The following is a 10575-nucleotide window of genomic DNA, read 5'->3' as shown; positions in this document are numbered from 1 at the left end:
ATGGGGAACTTTCGGGATAGCATTTGAAATGTAAATAAAGAAAATATCTAATAAAAAATAAAATTGGAAATCAACTAAAAAAAAAGAAAACACCATATTTAAGTCATTACTTTATATGTCACTGTTGGTATTGTTGTTGTTGTTGTTAATGTTTTGATTTTGGGAGACAGGATCATTCTACATAGCCCTGGATGTCCTGGAACTCACTATACAGATCAGGCTGGGCTCAAGTTCACAGAGCTCTGCCTGCCTCTGCCTCCTGAGTGCTAGGATTAAAGGGATGTGCCACCACATCTGGCTGTACATTTATTTTTTTTTTTAATTCTACCTGTCACGCTGCTCATTAGCCTTCTAGCTAAGACTGACTATAAAATAAGTAAAAGCTGTTATGTAAAGCATTATTTATAATCCTCCTTATGATCCTGTCATCCTACATCCCTCCAACATGCTTAAGATTAGTATCCCCCTTGACCCTGACAGCAGGGGCCCTGATTAAGGTCTTACTTCTCAGTATCCATGTGTTTAAATCTTTTCTCCCTTTCTATGTCTGCCATCGTGAGAACTGAGCAGTTATTTTATTTCACTGGGTCTTTTTTCAGCTAAAGTTGTGGTTAGAGAGTAAGTTAACTATCCAAATATTATCTTAATATTAACTGCCATCTGTAAGACATGTACATGAGGGATCTGAGGGTCACAGAGCCTTCAGACCTGTAGGCGTCCCCTCCCCCACCTAGGGAAAGAGTAAACTCATTTTTATTATATCCCCAAATATATAATAAATATATCACAGTACCTCATTATATTTAGTTCCTGACCCTTGGCAGGATTTGGGGGGAAGGAGACAGGATCTTGCCATATAGCTGAAGCTGGCCTCAAACTTGCGTTCCTCCTGCTTCCACCCCCAAGTGCTAAGATTGCCAGCCACAAATTTAAAAATCTATATATAGGGCTGGAGAGATGGCTCAGCGGTTAGGAGCACTGACTGCTGTTCTTCCAAAGGTCCTGAGTTCAAATCCCAGCAACCACATGGTGGCTCACAACCATCTGTAATGAGATCTTCTGGTGTGTGAAGACAGCTACAGGGTACTTACATATAATAAATAAATAAATAGTGAATATTTAAAAAAATCTATATATAATAAGCCGGGTGTGGTGGCACACGCCTTTAATCCCAGCACTTGGGAGGCAGAGGCAGGCGGATTTCTGAGTTCGAGGNCAGCCTGGTCTACAAAGTGAGTTCCAGGACAGCCAGGGCTATACAGAGAAACCCTGTCTCGAAAAACCAAAACAACAACAACAAAAAATCTATATATAATAACATCACATCTCAAAACCTAAGATGAGCCAGGTGTGGTGCTATACACCTGCAGTGCAGAGATAAGGAAGCATAGCCAGGAGGATCATGCATTCACCAACCTACTACATAGTGAGACCCTGACTCAGAAAGCCAAGCGCTGGGAAGAGGGCTTCAGGGTAAGAGTATGTGCTTGCTAGCACGTGCAAAGCTAGAGGTGGACCCAGAATGACACCACTGACACAAACTCCCCAAAGGAACTATTACAGGGTTGCAAATCCAGAGGTCCTGAGTGTGTCTCATTTAGGTTCTCCCACACATCCTACCTACAGGCACAGTACTGGAACAGCTTGGAACTTGTTTTGCTACTTGCAAATATTAACCGTTGAATATTGCATATGCCAGATACTCTGGCAAACACATTATATATTTTTTGCACAAAGTTCTAAAATCCCGTATAGAAAAAAAATCATTTTCTTATTTTAATAATATGGAAATTGGGGCTCAGAGAAAGCAGGTGGCTCAACACCTCCAACCTGGTGAGAGGCAGAGCTGCTCTCTCAGTCTGAGCTGACCTGCCAAACATCTTCTACATATATTATTGCTAAACATTTAGTTATTTAGTTATTTATTGTGTACAGTGTTCTGCCTGCACATATGCCTGCATACCAGAAGAGGGCAACAGATCACATTACAGATGGTTGTGAGCCACCATGTGGTTGTTGGGAATTGAACTCTGGACCTCTGGAAGAGCAGGTATTGTTCTTAACCTCTGAGCCATCTATCTCTCCAGCCCTCTACATTTACTTTATTATTTTTTTAATCTTTGTTTTTTTTGTTTTTTTGTTTTTTTTCAGACAGGGTCTTACTATATAGCCAGGTTGGCCTTAAACTTACAAAGATCTGCCCAACTCTGTCTCCTGAGTGCTGGGATTAAAGGTAGGTGCCACCACACCCAGCTAGATTTATTTATTTTCAGTGTGTGTGTGTGTGTGTGTGTGTGTGTGTGTGTGTGTGCGCGCGCGCGCACACATGCATGTGAGTGCCCACAGAGTCCAGAAGAGGGCATAGCCTGAATAGCTGGGAGTGTAGTGGAGATCACTGCAACCTGCTCAGTGGAAATATATTCCATATAAAGTAAAAACCCATTATCACAGTCATCTATAATTTCAAAGGAAATTATTTTTAAATAGTAGACATTGGAGAGTTCTGGAAATTCTCAAGTCAGACCACTAGCTAGTTATAAGACACAGCTGCTCATTCATCTTCATAGTCTAAGATATTACTCTTAAAAAACAAACATAGCCGGGCGGTGGTGGCGCATACCTTTAATCCCAACACTTGGGAGGCAGAGGCAGGTGGATTTCTGGGTTTGAGGCCAGCCTGGTCTACAGAGTGAGTTCCNGGACAGCCAAGGCTACACAGAGAAACCCTGTCTCGAAAAACTAAAAAAAAAAAAGAAAAAGAAAAAAAAAAAAACCAAACATTTTTGAATCGGGCGTGGTGACACACGCCTTTAATCCCAGCACTCAGGAGGCAGAGGCAGGCGAATTTCTGAGTTCGAGGTCAGCCTAGTCTACAAAGTGAGTTCCAGGACAGCTAGGGCTATACAGAGAAACCCTGTCTCGGAAAAAAACCTCCCAAGAAAAAGAAAAAGAAAAAAACAAACATTTTAGCTGGGTGGTGGTAGCGCACACATTTAGTCCCAGCACTCAGGAGGCAGAGGCAGGTGAACCTCTGTGAATTCCAGGCTGGCCTGATCTACAGAGTGAGACAGGACAGCCAGGGCTACACAGAGACCCCATCTTGAAAAGCCAACAAAACAACCAAACAACCAACCAAACAAAAAGGAAGCTGGAGAGATATCTCAGTGTTTTAAGACATTGGCTGCTCTTCCAGTCTTCCAGAGGTCCTGAGTTCAAACCCCAGCAACCACACAGTGACTCACAACCATCTGTATTGGGATCTGATGCTCTCTTCTTTTTGACCCCATATTCTGTCATGCAGGTATATATACAGATAGAGCATTCCAATAAAATAAATAAAAGAATTTATTAATTTTTTTAAAAGTATAAAGAACTCTACTCCTGTAACATCTGTCATGCATCTGAATAAAATCTTCACTCTGATTTCTAAGACTAACTTTTAAACATTCAGTTTCCTGATTTGGAAGTGGAGAATAACTGAAACAACCTTCTACATCATCACGTCATTTTAAAGCCCTAACCCCCACTTCTAGTGGTTTCTTATCTCTTAAGGTAGATATAGTGTGGGGTTTTCTCTTCATTGGAAAACAGCTTGTAAAAGAATATAGTCATTTTATTGCACAAACACACACAAAACCAGTGTGTTCATTGTATAAAATGTGGGACATTAATACTTTCAACAAATATAAGCATTACCTGGTGTAATTGCGTAGACATCAAAATTTTTTATTCCTTCTTCTTTTAAGATATTTTCATCAATAATAAAGTTGCCAGTAAAACTTTTTGGCCTTTTGAAAATGGAATATGCAGCGTCCGCAATGATGTCAACTTTTCTACATTGGCTTTCAATACCAGATCCTCCCAGCATATCCATAGCAGCGGTGTGAATGGCTGCAGAAAACACATGTACACACGCATGACTCCATACGACTATGCAAATAACAAGTCCGTACCATGGGTCAAAACTACCAAGGTGACGAAAAGGAAAGTATGGTCATGGATTCACTAATGTTCTATAGGCAGAATCTATAGATAGAAGAGGGATGGGAAGGGCAGCAGAAACAAACACTCTGTTCCTCAACACAGAACCGGGGAGACAGCAAGCAAACTCCTCCCCTACACAACAAAGAATACACATGCACAAGTCCTTCGTGAGAAGCACAGCAAACCTGCTTTGATTTCTGCTGTAGAATGTTCAAGAATTTGTACAGTAGTCTTGCAAGTTGAAAAGGCCGGTCATGGGCTAACAAAAACAGCACTGGATTGAAAGGTGGGTGAATGGGATTTTTAAGCTAATTGGGTTATGACTTTTGGCAACTTTCACATCTTTGGGCCTCAGCTTCCTGTTTCCAAAATATGAAGGTCCCTTTCCAATGTTTTTGTCTCTGTTCTCTGCATTAGAAAACAGATGATATTCCTTACATGATATGTCGCAGTATTCCCAGTTTCTAAAACAATGTCAAGACTGGAGGTGACCCTCCTCTCTGCAGCCATTACCAAATCAGTAGCTGACAGTCTCATCCCTGCATGCGGAAAATCAGCTCCGGAGTGGACTTGCCTATTCCAGTGGGAGCTCTGGTCTGCACCAGCCGAGAGTGAACTCTGCAGAAACTATGAAAAGTTCTTATAACAGGAAAGAAATAGGGACTCCCTGTTCCCAATCCCTTCTCTGTTCATGTTCAGTTCATCAAAGTACTAAAGCTGGAGGGCAGAGCTGCTAGTGTGGAGAAGCAACGTGTCCTGGTTTGACATACACAGTCTTTACACAGGAGCAAGTGTGTTTTTAAATGCAGATACCTCACAGCCTGCCAGGCAATCCCAGCACTTGGGAGGCAGAGGCAGGTGGAGCTCTGTGAGTTCAAGGCCAGCCTGGTCTACAAAGAGAGCCCAGAGCAGCCAGGGTTATTACACAGAGAAACCCTATCTCAAAAAACAAAAACCGAAACAGAACCAGGTATCTCACCACCCCACTGCCCCACCCCCCACTCCACCCCACCCCAGCTCACCGCCCCACCCCTGCTGTGAGCTTCACTTCCCTCCTGAATTGTACTTTCCTTTTCCTTCACTCAGGAAGGATGCAGCAGTATAGCTCAGGTTCCCACCTCCTCTCTCTGTAATTCCCCACCATATCAATTAAATGTCCGACATAAACACTGTATGGCTTCATTGCTCCTATTTCCCTCTGTGTATTATCATCTTCATTTTAAAATCTTTCCAACAGCTCTCTACTGGATCTAGTGGGCAGTTCAAGCTGCCAGGTTAGGGAGGGAACTCTACTAGAGTACCTGCCTAGCATATGTGAGGCCTGTGTTCAAACCCCTGCACCAAAAGCAGAACAGAATCTGGTTGCTTAAATTGGCAAATTAGACTGAAGTCTAAGTTCACCCATCTCCACACCCTCCACCCAATATTCCAGTGGCTCTGAAGCGTAGGTGCTGGAGAAGCCCAGATGCAACAACAGCCGAGAGCCTATTGTAATACACCTCTCTTCAACCTCCTGATCTCCACCACGCGCACAGATTTCCCATGCTGCATGCCACTGCTGGTTGTTCCTGCGGTCCATGAACATCATGCCCAGTTTTCTTCCTGGTAACCCCAACATTCCCTGGAGATCACATGTCAATTTACATCTCCATTTGAAACTCGTTCTTAACTCATTAACATGGGCTACATGGCCCTCCGGCTGTGTTTCAAAAGAACTCTGTAATTCCTCATTCTGTGCATCACAAGGAACTCAACTGTAAATTCAATATTATCACATCTAGGGCCTAATAATATACTGGCTCCGTAGTGTCAGGTAAAACACCCAAAACAAATACCTTAGAGCCAAAGCAAGGCCTCGGCAAATCCCTTGTCAATCCTGATAATACCTTCAATCCTTCCTGTCAGTCCACCTACTACAGAAGCTTACGAGGAATGTCTAGTTTAGAGCTACCAGAGGCAGGCACACTACACACTCAGTCACCACTTGCTATCTATCAATACTCACTCAAATCTGGAACTAGAGGGATGGCTCAGTGGTTAAGAGTCCTGGTTGCCCTTTCAGAGGTCCTGAGTTCAATTCCCAGTACCAGATGACAACTGACAAACATCTGTCATTACTGTAATCACTCAGTGAAACCTACAATACTACAGTAAGACAGACCCAGAAGACGCCATCTTCATCCTCGAGTTTTCATTCCAGTAAGGCACTAGACAACCATACTTATAAACTAATCATGCGTTGTGAGGGTTGTAAGTGACATAAAGGAGATGGACAGATTATTGAAACTAATGGTGAGGGGCTGGTGAGATGGCTCAGCGGTTAAGAGTGCCGACTGCTCTTCCAAAGGTCCTGAGTTCAAATCCCAGCAGCCACATGGTGGCTCACAACCATCCGTAACGAAATCTGACCCCCTCTTCTGGAGTGTCTGAAGACAGCTACAATGTACTTACATAAAATAAATAAATAAATAAATAAATAAATAAATAAATGTTAAAAAAAAAAAAAAAAAGAAAGAAACTAATGGTGAATCCTGATCTTGTAAGAACTATTAGCGGCACGGACACAACTGAGCATTTGTTCTCATTACGTCTCCTGTAAGTGGCCTGCCTTCAAGACTTCATACTACTGAGCTTCTTCCTATGTTACCCATGGAGTCCTTCTTTCCAAACCATCATGTTGCAATGACAATAGTCCTTTCTCTACTTAGATGGCACCTAATCTTGAGACTTTCTTGGTTTTTCCAGACAGGGTTTCTCTGTATAGCCCTGGCTGTCCTGGAACTCACTCTGTAGACCAGGCTGGCCTCAAACTCAGAAATCNGCCTGCCTCTGCCTCCCAAGTGCTGGGATTAATGGCGTGCGCCACCCAGCTAATCTAGAGACTTTATGTTATCATTCATCGCTGACTATCCACAAGGGCTTACAGCTAACCTTCAGACTCATAAGCTCAGTTGCCAACCATTAGTCTCCACCTCAATGCTCCGACATGATGTCTCTAGTTAAGTTCTAATCTTGTTCCATCTATAGCTATCTTCATCTCAATCATGTAACCCACTGCCCTGGTTACTCCAGTCTTGCAGTCATCACTGACACTGTCTTACCTCTCTCCTATCGTATCCAATCCACCAGTAGATCCTGCTGGTGCCACCTCAGGATTACCTCAGCACCAGACAGACCTCTCCCCAATTTTCCTGCTCCCATCCTGGTCATGGCCACCAGCATCAGTGACTTATCTCAGTCACCTCTAGGTGGTTTTTCCTTTTGCTTCTTTCAGATCCTAGGTTCAGCACTCCCTTCACTGAGCAGGGTCCCCTGTCCGGTCTCCATTTCCTTACTGATATCAGCACATTCTTTTACTACTCTTTCTTTTTTTTTTTTTTTTTTTTTTTTTTAAAGATTCGTTTATTATTATATGTAAGTACACTGTAGCTGTCTTTAGACACACCAGAAGAGGGCATCAGATCTCATTACGGATGGTTGTGAGCCACAATGTGGTTGCTGGGATTTGAACTCAGGGCCTTTGGAAGAGCAGTCAGTGTTCTTAACCGCTGAGCCATCTCTCCAGCTCCCTACTACTCTTTCTTATCCGCTACACTGCACTTCTCCCTGTTCTTGGGTCCCCACACCAGGCATTTCCATCCACAGGATCTTTGCACAGGCTGCAACCGTGAGCGCTTTTCTCTCAGCACTAAGCCTAACTCCAATCATGTCCAAATCTATGCTCAAAAGCCACATTCTCAAAAAGGTGAAACCTTCCTACTCTGTTAGAAGTTAAATCCTGGCTAGGTGTAGTGACGCACCTTTTAATCCTAGCACTCAGAGACGGAGGCAGGTGGATATCTGTGACTTTGAAGCCAGCCTGATCTACGTGGTGTGTTCTACAAAAGCCAGAGCTACATAATAAAGAGATTCTGTCTTAAAAAGTAATAAACAGATACTTGTTAAAAATCATCTCGATCCAGTGTTAGAGACATGCTATTTTCCTGATTTTGCTTTGTTTTTATAAGCACTGCAACCTTCTGGCGTACTAACTATGAACCCTCTGTGCTCAAGTGATCCTTCTGCCTCAGCTTTTAGTGTAGCTGGGACTACAGGCATGTTCACATACCCACCTACAACTACCACTTCTTTAATAAGCCTTTTGCCTAAAACTCTATTAGGACTTGCTGAAAACACTTCTGTTGGCTCTCATGAGACTCTTCGTATGCTCTAGTGTGATGCCCTCATCATGGCTGCTGCCAAAGACTCAGCCACTAGTCCAAGTAAGAGTGGGGAGATGGACAGCAAGGCTGCTACACTGCACAGTAAACAGTTGGTCTTGTTTCCCTAAAGATTCAGGTGACCTGAGACACTTCACAAGAGTCAGTGGTAGGGCCGGGGATCCAGCTCACGGGTAGAGCTCACCTAATATGACCACGATGCTGGGCTTGCGCATGGCACAGAGGAGTGATACAAATCTAATTAAGTGATAAAGTACAAACCTGTTCTAGGCCATAAGGCATTGACTGCAATTTCACCTCTAAATTCTTCAGCCATCCCAAGCACACACATAGACATGCCATATTTGGCAATGGTATAAGCTAAAAGAAACCACAAAGAAAAATAATTTAGTTGAGAAACTAATTTTTTGTGTAGAAACAACCAATTTTCTGTTTATGTTTTTGCCCTGATGATTTATTTTTAAAATTCACATTACATCCTGCCTACTGCCCCCCTCCAAGTCACCACTCCCACAATCCTTCCCCCATCCCCTTCTCCCCTGAGAGCATGGGGTCCCCTAGGTATTCCCCACCTTCACCCCCATACATTAAGTCTCTGCAGGGCTAGGCACGTCCTCTCTCACTGAGGCCAGACAAAGTACCCCCTTGGCTAACACTTACCACAGTGCTGCTTGAACCACAGTGGATTTAGGTTCAGGGGTGGGCTGAGATTGAGAATATGACCTACTTTGCTCTTTTTTAAAAAAGGAATACATGCTTTGGATCTGAAAATGAAAGAAACACAAGTCAACTCAATAGCTTTTGCTTTAAAGGACTTCTACAGAGTAACTGAACTTGCTCAGTGATGTGCTGGTGTAACTTGTGTGGGGGGTACTTTTGTTTTCTAGAACAAAGATAATAAAAGGAACTGAAATCATGCTTTGAAATCATGCTTCATGTCTGCTTGATGGAAAAAAAAAACCAATCCTTTTCTATATTAGCTTTCAGTTCAACTGAGGATATCTTCAATCATTACTGTCCCAAATTCTCCCACTCCAACACACAATCAATTTCCAAAAGCAGTTAATATACTTGTGAGGCAGTCATAGGTTCAAATCCTGCTTCTGCCCCTTTGTATGTCACAGCCTTCTCGTTCTCAGAACTGTTACTATGAAATGGGTAATACCCAGTACCATCTAGGACAGATCCAAGGATTTAAATGAAATGCTTCAGACAGTGCATATGCTGGACATGAAGTAAAAGTTGCTATGGGTACCACTGCATGTGCTAGTTATTTTACCAGTACAAAGTGCAATGTACCTTTGAAAGCAATATATAATTTAGAGGTTTGATATTTACTGGGTTTTTTTGTTTGTTTGTTTTGCTTTTTGAGACGATAGTCTTACTACATAGGTCAAATTGGCCTAGACTTTACCACGTAGTCCAGGATAGCCTTTTTTTTTTGTTTTTTTTTTTGTTTTTTTGAGACAGGGTTTCTCTGTATAGCCCTGGCTGTCCTGGAACTCACTCTGTAGACCAGGCTGGCCTCGAACTCAGGAATCTGCCTGCCTCTGCCTCTCGAGTGCTGGGATTAAAGGCATGTGGAACATTCTTACTGCATCTATCTCCTGGGTATTAAGATTATACATATCTGACCCCATGACAGCTATTTTTCATATTTATTTATTGCTTATTTTTATTTATTAATTTTGGTTTTTAGAGACAGAGTTTCTTTGTGTTTCCCTGGTTTTTATGGAACTCACCCTGTAGGCCAGGCTGACCTCGAACTCACAGAGATCCACCTGCCTCTGCCTTTTGAATATTGGGATTAAAGGTATGTACCACTACTGCCTGAATCTAACTATTTAAATATATATTTATTTATTTTACATATGTGAGTACACAGTCCTTATCTTCAGACACACTAGAAGAGGGCATTGGATCCCATTACAGATGGTTGTGAGCTATGATGTGGTTGCTGGGAACTGAACTCAGGACCTCTGGAAGAGCAGCCAGTGCTCTTAACTGCTGAGCCATCTCTCCAGCCCTCTAATTTTATTTTTAACTGCTTATTAAACTACATTGTTTATTTTATAAAAAATTTATTTCCAATTTTTTCGCAATTTTAGGTATTAAAGTCATAACATCATATTGTACCTCAACTATAGCTTTATTCCTATCCCAGGACATCTAAGAGCAGCAAGTGTAGCAGTGTATGACTATAATCCCAGCATTTAAGAGGCTGAGGTATGGGCTGGAGAGATGGTTCAGCAGTTATGAGCACTGACTGCTCTTCCAAAGGTCCTGAGTTCAAATCCAAGCAACCACATGATGGCTCACAACAATCCTTAATGAGATCTGATGCCCTCTTCTGGGTGTCTGAAGACAGCTA

At 42.5% G+C, this 10575-nt stretch overlaps 1 protein-coding gene across 2 annotated transcripts in view; it reads right to left on the bottom strand.

Annotated features, from left to right (window-relative positions):
- Hsdl2 (hydroxysteroid dehydrogenase like 2) overlaps positions 1 to 10575 on the bottom strand; it is a 47159-nt gene that overhangs the window by 18593 nt on the left and 17991 nt on the right. For both annotated transcript variants that reach the window (XM_021200034.1, XM_029539920.1), the window contains exons 5-7: positions 8865 to 8968; positions 8466 to 8564; positions 3697 to 3891 (exon numbers count right to left, since the gene is read on the bottom strand). In XM_021200034.1, coding sequence (XP_021055693.1) covers positions 3697 to 3891; positions 8466 to 8564; positions 8865 to 8968 — 398 coding nt within the window. The remainder of the gene's footprint in view (positions 1 to 3696; positions 3892 to 8465; positions 8565 to 8864; positions 8969 to 10575) is intronic.

Source organism: Mus pahari, chromosome 6, assembly GCF_900095145.1.
Source record: "Mus pahari chromosome 6, PAHARI_EIJ_v1.1, whole genome shotgun sequence".
Classification (NCBI taxonomy): Eukaryota; Metazoa; Chordata; class Mammalia; order Rodentia; family Muridae; genus Mus; species Mus pahari.
This window is presented reverse-complemented; position numbering and strand designations above follow the sequence as displayed.